Source organism: Capra hircus, chromosome 4, assembly GCF_001704415.2.
Source record: "Capra hircus breed San Clemente chromosome 4, ASM170441v1, whole genome shotgun sequence".
Lineage (NCBI taxonomy): Eukaryota > Metazoa > Chordata > Mammalia > Artiodactyla > Bovidae > Capra > Capra hircus.
The window spans coordinates 111,290,569-111,307,301 of record NC_030811.1 but is presented as its reverse complement, the minus strand read 5'-3'; the positions used below and the strand labels follow the sequence as shown (position 1 = coordinate 111,307,301).

The window sequence follows — 16,733 nt, the reverse complement described above, 5'->3', positions numbered from 1 at the left end:
AGGGATATTTATTTGATTATTGCATCATGCACTGATTGTAAGATCCTTCAGTAAGATTCATCTCCTCCCTGTTACTTTCTAGACATCTTTTCTAACTCTTTGTTCTCTAATTCCAAGAGAAAAATCTCATCAACTGCCTCTTTTCTCATCAAATCAAGAGTGGGAGGATCAGCTGGGGTGTCCTGGGTGGTAAGATCTCTGAGCACTGGCCGGTTTCCTCAGCAGGAAATTCTGCATTCTTCAGAAATACTTAAATATGTTTCACCTACAAAAGAATACGTATAAAATATATGGATAAGAAAATGATTTTTTTTTTAAACTACCTCTATGCCTATCACCCAGTTTAAGGAATATGCGCATTTAAATATTTCTGAAACCTTTCCCATCCTAATCTTACCCCCTCCCCACCTCAGGTAATCACAATTCTGAATTTTCTTTATTAGTACCTTGTTTTTCTATACTACATATGTTTACTTAAACATTGTATTAGTTTTGCTGTTTTTGAACTTAATGATATTATAAGCAGTCAGAGATTTTCTTTTTGTTCAGTATTGCTCATACTATTCCATTATTAAGAATTTACCTCATTTAGCATTCTCATACTAATGAGCATTTGGGTTGTTTGCAGTTTTTCTCACTGTTACAAACACTGGTGCTGTGTTAACTTGAGCTCGTTTTCTGAGGCATAGCGTGTGCCAGGGGCCTAGAGGTGTGCAGAGATCATAACCCCATGGCCCTTCAGGCCACGGAGAGTAGTGACTGTGTTGTGGAATGAGATGGGAGCAGGAAACAGAACCAACAGCCAGCTGGTGCCTGCGTGTTTATCCTGCACCCAGTTTCATCATGGATGAGCTCTGACGCATCCCCTGCAGCTGTGCTGTGTACCGGGTACCTCACAAGGTGGGCCATTGAAGTGACCAGCTACGGCAGTTCTTTTATTTTTTTAAGTCGATGTTTCCTACAAAAACTGTGCATATAAGAGAGATTGATAGTCCATTGTTGTTTTTTAGTCGCTGAGTCATGTCTGACTCTTAGCGACGCCATGGGCGCCAGGACGCCAGGCTCCCCTTCCTTGGTTATCTCCCTGAAAGTGAAAGTTGCTCAGTATCTGACCCCATGAATTATACAACCCATGGAATTCTCCAGGCTAAAATACTGGAGTGAGTAGCCTTTCCCTTCTCCAGGGGATCTTCCCAACCCAGGAATAGAACGCAGGTCTCCTGCGTTGCAGGCAGATTCTTTACCAACTGAGCTATCAGAGAAGCCCCACTTTGCTCAGATTCATGCCCATTTGGTCAGTGACCATCTAACCATCTCATCCTCTGTCTCCTCTTTCTACTTTTGCCCTCAGTCTTTCCCAGCATTCAGATCTTTTCCAGTGAGTCAGCTTTTCGCATCAGGTGGCCAAAGTATTGGAGCTTTGGCTTCAGCAACAGTCCTTCCAGTGAATATTCAGGACTAATTTCCTTTAAGATTAATTGGTTTGCTCTCCTTGCAGTCCAGGGACTCTCAAGAGTCTTCTCCAACACCACAGTTCAAAAGCATCAATTCTTCAGTGTTCAGCCTTCTTTATGGTCCAACTCTCACATCCATACATGACCACTGGAAAAACCATAGCTTTGACTAGACAAACCTTTGTTGGCAGATGTCTCTGCTTTTTAATACTCTGTCTAGGTTTGGCTTAGCTTTTCTTCCAAGGAGCAAGCACCTTTTACTTTGATGGCTGCAGTCACCATCCACAGTGATCTTGGAGCCCAAGAAAATAATACCTGTAATTGATTCCACTTTTCCCCCAGCTATTTGTCATGAAGTGGTGTGGCCGAGGCCATTGTCTTAGTTTTTTGAATGTAGAGTTTCAAGCCCTTTTTCACCCTCCTCAAGAGGCTCTTTAGTTCGTCTTTACTTTCTGCCATGAGAGTGGTATTATTTGCATATGTGAGGTTGGTGATATTTTTCCTGCAACCTTAATTCCAGCTTGTTCTTCATCCATTCTGGCATTTCCCGTGATGTACTCTGCATAGTTAAATAAGCAGAGTGACAGTACACAGCCTTGACATACTCCTCTCCCAATTTGGAACCAGTCCATTGTTGCGTGTCCGGTTCTGACTGTTGCTTCCTGACCCGCATGCAGGTTTCTCAGGAGGCGGGTCAGGTGGTCTGGTACTCTCATATCTTTAGGAATTTCCCACAGTTTGTTGTGATCCACCCAGTCAAAGGCTTTAGTGTAGTCCATGAAGCAGAAGTAGTAATGTGTTTCTGGAGCCCCCTTGCTTTCTCCATGACCCAGCAAATGCTGGCAATTTGATCTCTGGTTCCTCTGCCTCTTCAAAACGCAGCTTGTACATCTGGAAGTTCCCGTTTCGCATACTGCTGAAGCCTAGCTTGAAGGATCGTGAACATAACCATGCTAGCTGTGATCCATGAAGGGGAATAGTTCATTCCTTATGGTTTATAAATGAATAAACGGCAGGTGATAGTCTGGGATGTATTTATGCTGCTGAGCATGATAGCATCCATTACAGATGTATCTTGTCTTAGAGATTCTCCTTTACATGAACTGCTATTCATGTATTTGCTTTTAATGAGATTAAACTTTATACTGTGCAGAGACTAGATAAGATTGGGGCATAGTGCTGTTCTTCTCACCATTCACTGTTAGCAGTAAATGAGGTGACAGTGAAATGAAACAGAAGTAGGTGGCTCAGGTGGTAAGGAGTCTGCCTGCAGTATAGGAGACCCGGGTTCAATCCCTGGGTCGGGAAGGTCCCCTGGAGGAGGGCATGGCAACCCACTCCGTATTCTTGCCTGGAGAATCCCATGGACAGAGGAGCCTGAAGGGCTACAGTCCCTGGGGTTGCAAGAGTCACAGACACGACTGAGCGACTGAACCTCCACCGCCACCAGGTAGCACCTGAACAGCGATGTGTAACCGCCTGTCGCTGCTAGGAGCCAGCTTGCGGGATGTGAGGGTGTCTGGAGAGGCTGATGAAAGAGGTCAGGTCCAGGACACTGTAGTTCCTGGGACTTCTGCCTTATTTCTGTCTTTTGGGATGAAATTTTTGGTAGATGTGTAATTGTATTCTATCATTTAAAAATAATGATATTAACATATGGGCCCAAAGTTTTAATCATGAATAGTCTTTACAGATCTTTGGGGGAGGGAGGGAGGCAGTGAAAATCTTTAAAAAAGGAAACAATTACCCATACTCTCATTTGTTGCTGCTGTTGTTCAGTTGCTCAGCCATGTCCGACTCTTTGCGACCCCATCCAGCACGCCAGGCTTCCCTGTCCATCACCAGCTCCCGGAGTTTGCTCAAACTCATGTCCATCGAGTCGGTGATGGCATCCAGCCATCTCGTCCTCTGTCATCCCCTTCTCCTGCCTTCTATCTTCCCCAGCATCAGGGTCTTTTCCAATGAGTTGGCTGTTGGCATCAGATTGCCAGAGTACTGAAGCTTCAGCTTCAGCATCAGTCCTTCCAATGAATATTCAGGGTTGATTTCCTTTAGGGTTGACTGGTTTGATCTCCTTACAGTCCAAAGGATTCTCAGGAGTCTTATCCAACACCCCAGTTCCAAACCATCAGTTCTTCAGCACTCAGCCTTCTTTATGGTCCAACTCTCACATCCTTACATGGCTACTGGAAAAACCATAGCCTTGACTAGACAGACCTTTGTTGGCAAAGTAATGCCTCTGCTTTTTAATATGCTGCCTAGGTTTGTCATAACTTTTCTTCCAAGGAGCAAACGTCTTTTAATTTCATGGCTGCAGTCTCCATTATGCAGTGATTTTGGAGCCCAAGAAAATAAAGTCTGTCACTGTTTCCCCATACTTTCATGACCTGTAAGTAATTACTGTTGACAGTTTGTTGGTTCTTCGTTTCTGTGTATATTTTTAAACTTGTGTCATGCTCGGTATGTAATTTTGGCTTCTTTTCTCCCCTGACTTTATGTTGAGAGCTTTCTCTCACATTAAATTTTTTGGGAAAACATTGTCTTTGTCAGCTGCATAATTTTACTTGTATGATTGTACAGTAATGTAACCATGAACTTGATATATCAGTTTAGTTTTTTTTTTTTTAAGGAATAAACCTAAAATTATTGCTTATTGGTGCCTCTGTTTTGTAAAAAAAAAAAAAAAAGAAAGAAAACTATTTTTTATTTTTGACTCAACAGGTGTTTGTTTATTGAGAACCTGTGTATAAGCACTGTTTGAGACTTAGAGTAGCCTTTGATTTTGATGAAAATTCCTGCCCTCCTGGAGCTATCTTCTGGTCATTTGTTCTGTAGTAATAATTTGACATCGTATACTTCATATGTATGAAGCCTAAACAGTATTTTCATAATTTTATACACTTAGAAGTTTGATCTAAACTCTATAATGTAATCATTCCACTTTTTATTCTCTTTTTTTTTTCATTTGGGATCATTTAGTAATAGATATTGTTTATTGAATTGCTTTTTCAAACAATGGTTTAAAATCTTATAATGTAGAATTGTAGTTTTTCTCTTGTATAATTAAGTGATAGTACAGGGAATAAGAAGGAAAAGAAACAATTGAAAAAAGTTTTTCTAAAATAGGCATTAAAAACTGAAAGAAATTTTATTAATGGACATAGTTGATCTAAAATGTTAGTTTCAAGTGTACATCAGAGATTCAGTATTTTTATACTCCACTTAAAGTTATTATAAAATGCTGTGTATATTCCTTGTGCTGTGCAACACATCCTTGTCTTCCTTACAGTAGTTGTACGTTTTTTTATCCTCTACCCCTGTATCTTGTTCCTCTCCCCTCTGGTAACCACGGATTTGTTCTCTGTATCTGAGTCTGTTTCTGTTTTGTTATATTCATCTGTTTGTTTTATTTTTTAGATTCCACATATAAGTGATAGCCTAGGGTATTCATCTATTTCCGACTTATTTCAGTAAGCGTAAAACCCTCTAGTCCATGCATGTTGTTGCAGATGGCAGAAGTCCATATTTTATGGCTCAGTAATAGTCCTGTGTGTGTGTGTGTGTACACGATTTTCTTCAGCCGTGTGTGTGTGTATGCACCATTTTCTTTAGCCGTGTGTGTGTGCACCATTTTCTTCAGCCGTGTGTGTGTGTGTGTGCGCACCATTTTCTTTAGCCGTGTGTGTGTGTGCACCATTTTCTTTAGCCGTGTGTGTGTGTGCACCATTTTCTTTAGCCGTGTGTGTGTGTGTGCACCATTTTCTTCAGCCGTGTGTGTGTGTGTGTGCACCATTTTCTTTAGCCGTGTGTGTGTATGCACCATTTTCTTTAGCCGTGTGTGTGTGCACCATTTTCTTTAGCCGTGTGTGTGTGTGTGTGCACCATTTTCTTCAGCCGTGTGTGTGTGTATGCACCATTTTCTTTAGCCGTGTGTGTGTGTGTACACCATTTTCTTTAGCCGTGTGTGTGTGCTCCATTTTCTTTAGCTGTGTGTGTGTACACCATTTTCTTTAGCCGTGTGTGTGTGCACCATTTTCTTTAGCCCGTCTTCTGTTGGTGGACACATAGGTGGCTTCCATATATTGGCTGTTGTAAATAATGCTACTGAGAACATTGGGGTGCATGTATGTTTTTGAATTAGTGTTTTTGTTTTGTTCTGATCATATGGTAAAACTGAAAGAAGTCTTAAGAGATCCTTCTGTCCTTCCTCTTCTTTGTAAGTTGAAAAAGCTGAGTTCTCTTGAGGTAAGTGGCTTGTCCAGTGTCGCATAGCTAGCTTCTCAGAGTCTGTATAGACACAACAGTCCAGTACTCTATTGTATGTAGTCTGTATTCTTCTTAAAACATTACTTGCATTCAAAAAAGTATCTGGGCCTACTATGTGGCAGACAGTGAAATATGGTAAAATGTGCAGAGTTAAGATAACTTTTTAGGCTGCAGAATCTTTTTTCTTAGATGCAAAAGTTTTCCAAAACTTTAAGAAAAATTCTGCATTGAATGAGGTTATAGGGTATAAATTAGCCCGTTGGCTCCACGGGTCTTCTTCACATCTGATCTCCTCAGGCATGTTTGGCACTGTTATTTTCCAGCAGTTTGCATCTTTGTGGTGGTGTTGGAAAATATTCTTCAGCGCGTCTTTAAACCGTTGCCTTTGTCTTCTTTGCTTTCAGTTGCTCCACTTCAGCTCTGCATACGAATTGTCTTTCCATCAACTGTGTTCATCTTCTTTTTGTTTTCATAGTTAAGCCCGTGGAGTCTTGTTGTAATAGCTTGTACAGCATGCTTATGCGGCATTCATTAAGGAATATCACAAAGATTTAAAGACCATACCAACAAGTACAAATAGTCACCATAATTAGAATTAATGATTTTTAAAATTTTCTACAGTAAAAATATAGAAAATAACTCTACTTACAGCTGTTTTTGAAAACTAGAGAAAGTTGATAGCGTTTTTAAAACACTTTATAATCTTTCGGGGGTGCGTGTGTGTGTGTGTGTGTGTGTGTGTGTGTGTGTGTGTGTGTATTTTTCCCCTAGTGTTGTCAAAAAAGTATATGTTGTTTTGTTGATTTCATTTGTTCATGCCTTTAACCTCCTGTTCTAATTTCAATATTACTGTTTTTAATTGTTGCTGTTCAGTTGTCTGACTCTGTGACCCTAGGGACACTAGGCTCCTCTATCCTCCACTTTCTCCTGGAGCTTGCTCAAATTTTTGTTGATTGAGTTGGTGATGCTGTCTAACCGTGTCATCCTCTGTTGCCCCTTCTCCTTTTGCCTTCAGTCTTTCCCAGCATCAGGGTCTTTTCCAGTGAGTCAGCTCTTTGTGTCACGTGGCCAGAATATTGGAGCATCAGCTTTAGCATCAGTCTTTCCAGTGAATATTCAGGGTTGATTTCTTTTAGGATGGATTGGTTTGATCTCCTTGCAGTCCAAGGGACTCCCAACTCTTTTCCAGCACCACAAATTCGAAAGCATCAGTTCTTTGATGCTCAGCCTTCTTTAGGATCCAACTCTCATATCCATATATGACTACTGAAAAAGCCATAGCTTTGATTACATGGACCTTTGTCAGCAAAGTGATGTCTTTGCTTTTTAATATGCTGTGTATGTTTGTCATAGCTTTCTTTCCAAGGAGCAGGCGTCCTAATTTCATGGCTGCAGTCAGGGTCCACAGTGATCTTGGAGCCCAAGAAAATAAAATCTGTCACTGCTTCCTCCTCCCCGCCCCCTTCTATTTGCCATGAAGTGGTGGGATCAGATGCCAGGATAGTAGAGTTTCAAGCCAGCTGTTTCACCCTCGTCTTTCACTCTCATCAAGAGGCTCTTTAGTTCCTCTTCACTTTCTTTCGTGTGAGTGGTATCATCTGCATGTCTGAGGTTGTTGCTGTTTCTCCTGGCAGTCTTGTTTCCATCTTGTGATTCATCCAGCCTGGCATTTTGCGTGATGTGTTCTGCATATAAGTTAAATAAGCAGGGTGACAGTATACAACTTTACATTCATAGAATCATAGAAAAAAACAAGAGAATTCCAGGAAAACATCTACTTCTGCTTCATTGACTACTCTAAAGCATTTGACTGTGTGGATTACAACTGTGGAAAATTCTTAAAGAGTTGGGAATACCAGACCACCTTACCTGTCTCCTGAGAAATCTGTATGCTAGTCAAGAAGCAGTGGTTGTTCATAGAACTAGACATGGAACAACTGACTGGTTCAAAGTTGAGAAGGGAGTACAACTGTATGTCACCTGCTTATTTTAAGTGTTTTTACATGTAATGACCAGTGAAGGAAGAGAGTGAATGCATGTAATGCTCATTGGCATAATGGAAAGAATACTGAATTTGGAATCACATGTTTGTGTTCTATTTTGCTCCTTACTCTTGGAGAAGTAACTCATATTTGTCCTCAAATCTCAGCTTTCAGATTCTTAGTAAGATATTTCATGACTCCTCCCTGCATTCCCATACAAATGAAGTCTTTTCTGTTTTAGACTTTCTTTGGTACTTAAACTTTTTCCTCAAAACGCTTTCTGTCTCTTGAAGTGATACATTTCTGTATTTGTCTACATTTGCTTATTTGCTCTTCCTCCTTGGGTTACAGTTCAGGGGAGCAGGGCTGGTGTCATCTCATCACTGCCTCCTCTGCCTTTGGCACAGGGCAGACATGTGGTAGGCAGTCCATAAATATTTTTAAGTAAATGAACTACTCTCTATTGTCTGTCATATACCAAGTTATTTCCTTCACAGCTATAAAAACTCTGCAACCTCACCTCTTACAGAAAGCCTTCTTTGAGAAAATCAGGACAAGAGATGTTCCCATACTACCTCCTTATAGATATATAGGACTGCTGAGTGTACAAAACTGTACTCTTAACTCTTCTCTTGTTTCTCACAACTCTGTGAAATATTAGGCTGCTGCTGCTGCTGAGTCGCTTCAGTCGTGTCCGAATCTGTGCGACCCCATGGACGGCAGCCCACCAGGCCCCTCTGTCCCTGGGATTCTCCAGGCGAGAACACTGGCCTAGACTAAAAGACCCTACAGTTAGGACTGTGTGTTTTGACTTCTATCTGGCTTAGTGCCTCGCGCATACATATCTGACAAAGACTCAAAAAATAAAACCAGTTCCAGTTAGTACTTTTTTTGAAGTGACATTTATAGAAACTTGGCGTTTTTTTTAACAATATTTAAAAATCTCCTTGTTTTGTTGAGAATATTCATTTATAAATAAAAATTGAGTTTATGGAATAAACTCCTAGTCATTTTTGTTTAGTCATTTATTCGTGTTCTGGTTAGGGTAAGACATTTGCCTGAGATCCGAATTAGTTTTGAAAGACAAGTGTATATGGACATAATCTCTTTCCAGTAAATCTTGCAGCTATTTCCATGCCTACATATGTTAACATTTTTATATTTGGCTTCCAAATGACAAACACAGATGGCTGTAGTCTGAATTTCCAGCATGTTTTAGAATAAATGTTTTTCCAGTAATATAAAGTGTATCATTTCAGTATCAGATGATTAGCAATTGAATAGAGTTTCTGATTTTTGCTTATCTGCCATTTTTAAGGTTTAAGATAAAAAATAACTTTGATAGCTATTTATGATGTAATCTTGTTTTCTTTCTCACGTTTTTACCAAACAGAAGTTTTCCTAAAAGGCTATTATGGGTATTTTTTTTCTGAGAATTTAATTTTGTTGTTTGTTTGGTTTTTCTATTTGTTATGTTTAGTGGAGTACAGAGATTATTGTGAGAGGGAATATTTTATGTTTTAATTCATTTAATTACCACTTCGAATTCTGAGACCATGGAACTTTTTTAGGTAGTGGAATCTCTTATATCATCTTAGTTTCTGTGGACCAGTGCTTAAAATGATTCCTCAATGTTAACTTTTCTGTAAAAAAAAAAAAAGCATAATCTTTTTTCCACTCAACCTTTATTTATTGAGTACTGCTCTAGGTTTTGAATATATAGCAGTGAACAAAAGTTCTTACCCTTCATGGAGTTTACCTTTTGGTTAATTGTTGTGAAAAAATAATATGACTTCATTTAATCAATAACATAGACCTGAAACAGTGTTTGGTAATTTTTTGTCCTTAAAAGTGATTAGTTCTAAACACAGTAATAAAACTTTTACTTTTTATTCCTTATCTTTTATTAACTTTTTCACTAGAATCATTTAATAATGGATACTGTTGTCTCAGAGGTTTGGTTTTTAAAAATCTTTTTATAGTACATTATTTTAACAATTTTCTTTTATATATTTGTGTGTATAAACATTAAGTATAAATTTTATATATAAGCCTACAGAGATGGAATTTTAAACAAAATCATCTTTGTCCTGGTATCCTCTGCTGTCTGAATATTTTTTTTAAATATCAAGAATGTCATTATTAACACATTTCTGCTTCTGCATTCTTTCTGAGGGATCCTTTTAAAATGATATGCCTAGACTTCTGATTCTATTTACAGATAATACGTAATAGTGTTTCAGTTGAATTATTTTTAAGAATGAATTTCCTATCCAAAGTAGTTTACATGCATTCCAGCAGCTTAATAATGTACAAATAGAGGCAACTAGTCTTGCATCTGTTCCTTAAGCAGATAGCAGAATAACTGAATAGTTGCTCAACAGCTGGGGGAAAATTTTAAATATGATGTATTTTTATGTTCTACAAGGTCAGTGATTAGATATTTCGCACTTACTAATTGGACATTTGTTAAGTAAATAGTACTTATCTATTAACTTTTCTTTATCTACAGCAAACAAAAGTATAACATATGCTATATGTTATCCTAATAGCTGTCACATAATTTGATAGTTAATGATATCAAGCATTATCAAGATTTCTTTAATACTTTATATCCTAAGACATTTACTGACCATCTTTGCAATTGTTCTAATTTATGTATTAATATGTTCATCTATTTCCTCTTTTTAAGGCAAAAGGGCTTACACTTGTTCTTATACTTTTCTTTCAGAATGATTGAGTTCAAATGATTGAGTGGTAGTTAATAGTTGCTTTATATAAAATTTAGAAAATTTACTGCAGCAAAAAGGAAATTTCATGTGAGCATAAGGAAAAATAGCTGCAGTCTCTAGAGATAGACCAAAGTTGTTATGGTTATATTCTTCCAGTGTTTATTTATTCCTATATATATAATATTATTAAATTTTAAGGTAGATAAAACTGTTGAAGGTGATGAGCCTGAGGCCTCTCTTATCTTTGTTAAAAGAGATGCGCATAATTTTCCTCTTACTACTGCTGTGTCTAAACATTTATTAATAATGATCTACAGTAATATTTTAATATTAATAATGATTTACATCAGCCCTGGGTCTTCTTTGAAAGTAGTGATGCTAAAGCTGAAACTCCAGTACTTTGGCCACCTCATGCGAAGAGTTGACTCATTGGAAAAGACTGATGCTGGGAGGGATTGGGGTCAGGAGGAGAAGGGGACAACCGAGGATGAGATGGCTGGATGGCATCACTAACTCGATGGACGTGAGTCTGAGTGAACTCCGGGAGTTGGTGATGGACAGGGAGGCCTGGCCTGCTGCGATTCATGAGGTCGCAAAGAGTCGGACACAACTGAGCGACTGAACTGAACTGAACTGAACTGAACATTAGTATTATTTTAATTAATCCAGTATTGGCCAAAGTGTATAATCTATACTTCTGATTTAGATAGTGATGAGATATTTTAGGTGATATGTTGTTGATCTAGTATTAAATAAATAACAGTAGATAGTAGTGTTAAAAAAAGGTTAACTACTTTCTAGGTTTCTTTAAATCTATCTGCTTATGACAAGCCAAAAGTCTGTCTGGTACTAATAGATTCTTAGCACCTCACTAACACTTGTCTCTTTCTCTTAGAACCTTCAGCAATGTCTAGCTAAAATTTTAATAATATAGTTTTATTTTTTATTGAATTCATTTTTGTTTCTATTTTTTTTAACTCAAATGACATTGTCTTTTAATTTATGTCAAGGATGCAAAGTTTCCTTTTAAAATAAATCTGAATAAGAAAAATACACTAGCTAAACATATTAAGTCAGTGGTAAGTCTAGGTGACAACTGGAATATGACAGAAACCCTGAATATGGTATGCAGATGGTTAAGGGCTGGGAGGCACTATTGTTTGATACAGTAGTATTGATAAAAATATTTATAATTTTCCCACTATAAGACTACATTGATCATTTGTATAGCTAAAGCTTTTTGCATAAAATAATTACACTTACTAGAATATGTAAGTAGAATTTGCAGAAATTCCATAGGGCAAATGCATTTAGATTTCCTGTATTTTCATATAATCTCGTATCCAGAGATTATAGTTTTACTGAACAATGAATGAGGGCACCTGTTTTTTGTTCTTTTTATTCTCCCCAACTCTGGGCTAATTTCTTTCTTTAGACATATTTTCAGTTCTTCTCAATATTTGAATAGCATTCATTCAGAAATACCTGCTTTCTTTGCAATTCAGCAGCCATTTTTATATTAAAGACAGTATCCGTTGTCCTTTATTTTATCATCATTTTAGTGATGGGTTGATCCTTTAAAGAAAATGACTCCAAAGCTACTTTTTTCTTAGTGGTGATAAAGAAAAATTATCTTTGACAACAATGATTTTTTTTTTTTCCTGTAGCTTGCCCAGTTTCGACAAAGGAAAGCTCAATCTGATGGGCAGAATCCTAAGAAGCAGAAAAAAAAGAGAAAAACTTCAAGCAGTAAACATGACGTGTCAGCATACCATGCTATAAACATTGAGCAAACACAGAGTGATGAGACGTGTGTAAGTAATTCTCAGAGATCAGGAACAGCCGTGCCTCCTGAATCCACAATAACGAGAACTCTGCACAGTGGAGAAATAGTTAAATGTGACCAGGTCTTCTCTGTTGAAGTAAGTATTCATCTTGATTTTTAAACAGTAGCATTCTAAGTATAAAGTTATTGTAATAACATCACTCATTAGTATCCTGTGTGATTTTTGTGAGCTTGATTCAATACACATTTATTGAGCAACTGTAATACACCAAAGATTGATCACGAAGGATACAAAGATAAATATGACAGTCTCTGTACTTTAGGAAGGTCAGTCTAGTGGGCAAGGTAGACATAAGACAGGTTAAGTAGTCTGATGAGAGCTGTGCTAACAGCAATGCAAATGGTGCCCTAAAGTGCCATGATTTGGGGGAGCCCCAAATTGGTCTTGTGTGTGTTACTTGGGAAAGTTTCCTGGAAGAGATAATAGAACCAGGTCTTGAAGTGTGAGTTAAAATTAGCTAGAGGCAAAGAAGTAGGACAGACAACCTTTGTGCTAAAGAATCAGCATTCTCAAAGACATGAAACAGTGTGATATGTTTTGGAAGCCTTAAGTAGTTTAGTTTTAAATGGATATCCAAGTGACCCCATAAGGTGGTGGTAAGGGTGAAGCAGGGGAGATTACACCTGGCCCATGGGAAGTTTTCCTCAATAAATGCTAATTTCCTTCTCCCCACTGATGATGGAATTTCCAAGAATAAGGAGATGGGAGAGGTCAAGAGTGGGTTGGGTGGTGGGTGGAATGGTGGTACTCCAACTAAGACCGAGCTTAGAGAACTGTGGGATGCTAAGGAGGAAGAGTGTTGGCCAAGGCATAGGACAATTGTAGGGTGGGTTGTGCGCTGCCGTACCTACCTGGAGATAGGGTTTAGATGTATAGGCTCAGTCAAGAGTCAGAGATGTCATAGAGATTTGCTGTTTATCATAGACGTGGATCTTACTGAGTTTTTTCTGCTTAGAGTTTTTTGAGCATTTTGGATACGTAGATGAATGTTTTCCATCAGATTTGGGAAGTTTTCAGCCATTATATCTTCAAATACCCTTTCCCACGCTTTCTTCTCCTTCTGCGTCTCCATTATGCATCTGTTGGTACGTTTGGTATTGCTGCACAGACCTTTGATGATCGTTCTCTTTATTTACTTACTCGGTTGCGTCGGGTCGTGGTTGCATCACGCAGGCTTTCCCCCTGTGGCGCGCAGCCTCCCAGTTGCATTGCACAGACTCCAGGGTGCATGGGCTTGGTTGCCTCGCAGCGTGTGGGATCTCGGTTTCCCTGACCAGGGGCTGAACCCATGTCCCCTCCATCGCAAGGCAGATTCTTAACTGCTGGACCACCAGGGAAGTCCCTGTTCTTTTTTTAAAAAACTTCTTTTTTTTCCCCTCAAACTGGGTAATTTCAGTTGAACTTTTTTTGAAATTTACTGATTCTTCTTCCTCCTCAGATCTGCTGTTAAACCCCTGTAGCAAATTTTACATTTCAGTTATTTTACTTTTAACTTCAGAATTTTTTTAAATGTTCTTGTTAATATTCCCTATTTAGTAAGGCATTGTTCTTATAATTTTCTTTAGTTTTTTTAGGCATTGTTTCCTCCATTTATGTGACTTAAGAAATATGTAACTTAAAATCTTTGTCTAATAAGTGCAATATCTATGTTTCCTTAGGGACAGTTTCTACTGACTACTGTTTTTCTTGGATATGGGCCAGATTTCCTTTTTCTGGATAATTTTTTTTTGAAGTCTGGATCTTTTATGTAATAAAATATGACAACTGGGGTGCTTGATTTGATTTGAAGAATATTTTCATTTTCTGCTGGACAAATCAATACCTGGGCCCTTCACTGGAATTTTAGCATTTCAAGTACAGAGTGTCTTGTTCACCATTTTATCCTCAGTAGCACAGTGTTTAGTACACAGTATGTGGCTCAGGTGGTAAAGTGTCTGCCTGCAATGCAGGAGACCTGGGTTCAGTCCCTGGGTTAGGGAAATCCCATGGAGAAGGAAATGGCACCCCACTCCAGTACTCTTGCCTGGAAAATCCCATGGTTGGAGGAGCCTGATAGGTAACAGTCCATGGGGTTACAAAGAGTTGGAGACGACTGAGGAACTTCATTTTCATGCATTTAGTCAGTAGTCCATTTAAAAGACTTCAGTGAGTGAACAAACCAAGAGAGCATACACCATGAAAGTATATTAGATTTACAAGAGGGCCACGTACGTCAGTTACAGGATTTGAGAATAGGAGTAAGCTTATTATTTCTGTTCCTGGCATCAGTTACTACATCAGTGAGGAGATGGACTTGAAACTTGGTCTTGAGAGCTGAGTAAAATTTCTCTAAGTGTAGGTGAGAAGGGAGACAGTGATGCTTTATATTTGGTTGTTTATGGGTTTTGGTTTCTTTGGTTGTTTAGTTGTTATTTTGTTTTTTGGGTGTTTTTTTGTGTGGGTCATTGGACAGGTACTTTGTTATCTTTCCCCATTTTAAAGGAATACTCTTCAGACTTCAGTGTGTATACAGATCATGTGTGCAATCTTTTTAAAATGCAGATTTCTAATTCAGCAAGTCTGGGTGGAACCCATGAGTCAAATTTATTTTAATTGAAGTATAGCTAATTTACAGTGTTGTGTAGTTTCTGGTGTACAGCAAAGTGATTCAGTTATACATATATATACATATATATTTAGGTACACTTTTTCATATTTTTTCCACTTTGGTTTATTACGAGGTATAAAATATAGTTCTGTGTGCTACACGGTAGGACCTGTTTTTTATCTATTTTATATATAGTAGATTGTATCTGCTAATCTCAAACTTCTAATTTCTCTCCTGCCTTCTTTGGTAACCATGTTTGTTTTCTGTGTTCTATGAGTTCCCTTCTATTTTGTAAATAAGTTCATTTATGTCATTTTAAAAGTGGTATCGTATGATCTTTGGCTTTCTCTGTTTGACTTACTTCTTTTGGTAAGATAATCTCAAGGCCCATCCTTGTTGCTGCACGTGGTATTACTTCATTTTTTTATGGTTGAATAATATTCTGTGTTCTGTGTATGTGTGTGTATATCAAATTCTGTATCCATTCTTCTGTTGATGGACATTTAGGTTGTCTCCGTGTCTTGACTGTTGTGAATAGTGCTGCTGGGAACGTTAGGGATGCACGTATCTTTCTGAATTAGAGTTCTCTTCAGATACATGCCCGAGAGTGTGATTGCTGGATCGTATGGTAATCATCTTAAGTGTTGTGTTGGCTGTGGGTTTGTCATAGCCCACTTTGATAAGAGTTTTTATCATGAATGGATATTGCACAAAAATAAACTCAAAATGGATAAAAGACCCTGAATATTAAACGGGGTACTATAAAACTGAGGAAAATGTAAGCAGAAACTGACAGATTGTAGCAATCTTTTTTGATCTGTTTCCTAGAGGAATGGAAATAAAAGCAAAAATAAGCAAATGGGACCTAATCAAGCATAGAAACTTTTGAACAGCAAAGGAAACCATAAATACAACAAAAAGACAAAATACAGAATGGGAGAAAATATTTGTAAATAATGTGACCAATAAGGGATTAATATCTAAAATTTATAAACAGCTTTCTGCTCAATATCAAAAAGACAAACCAATGAAACCTAGGCAAAGGACTAAATAGACATTTCTCCAAAGAAGATACACACATGGCTAAGAGACATATGAAAGGATGCTGAGCATCACTAATTATTAGAGGAATGTAAATCAAAACTGCAGTAAGATAGCACCTCATACCAGTCAGAAGATACCAAATTATAGTCACTGAGTCTGTGAATCTGCTTCTGTTTTGTAAGGAATTCATTTATATCATTATTTTTTAGGTTCTACATAAAAGTGACATCGTATGGTATTTGTCTTTCTCTAACTTCACTTAGTATAATAATCTCCAGGTCCATCAGATTTGGCATAGAGGGCATTATTTCTTTCTTCTTAGTGATTGAGTGATATTCCATTACATATATGTGCTTTATTTTCTTGGGCTCCAAAATCACTGCAGATGGTGACTGCAGCCATGAAATTAAAAGACGCTTACTCCTTGGAAGGAAAGTTATGACCAACCTAGAGAGCATAGTGAAAAGCAGAGACATTACTTTGCCAACAAAGGTCCGTCTAGTCAAGGCTATGGTTTTTCCAGTGGTCATGTATGGATGTGAGAGTTGGGCTGTGAAGAAAGCTGAGCGCCAAAGAATGGATGCTTTTGAACTGTGGTGAGAGTCAACACCATAGTTCAAAAGCATCCATTCTTTGGCGCTCAGCTTTCTTTATAGTCCAACTCTCACATCCATACATGACCACAGGAAAAACCATAGCTTTGACTAGACGGACCTTTGTTGTCAAAGTAATGTCTCTGCTTTTTAATATGTTGTCTAGGTTGCTCAAACTTTTCTTCCAAGGAGCAAGCATCTTTTAATTTCATGGCTGCAGTCACCATC

The 16,733-nt window shown here is 38.1% G+C and overlaps 1 protein-coding gene across 3 annotated transcripts in view; it reads left to right on the top strand.

Annotated features, from left to right (window-relative positions):
- Positions 1-16,733, top strand: part of AKAP9 (A-kinase anchoring protein 9) — a 171,666-nt gene that overhangs the window by 12,486 nt on the left and 142,447 nt on the right. For all 3 annotated transcript variants that reach the window (XM_013963121.2, XM_013963119.2, XM_013963118.2), the window contains exon 2: positions 12,102-12,356. In XM_013963121.2, coding sequence (XP_013818575.2) covers positions 12,102-12,356 — 255 coding nt within the window. The remainder of the gene's footprint in view (positions 1-12,101; positions 12,357-16,733) is intronic.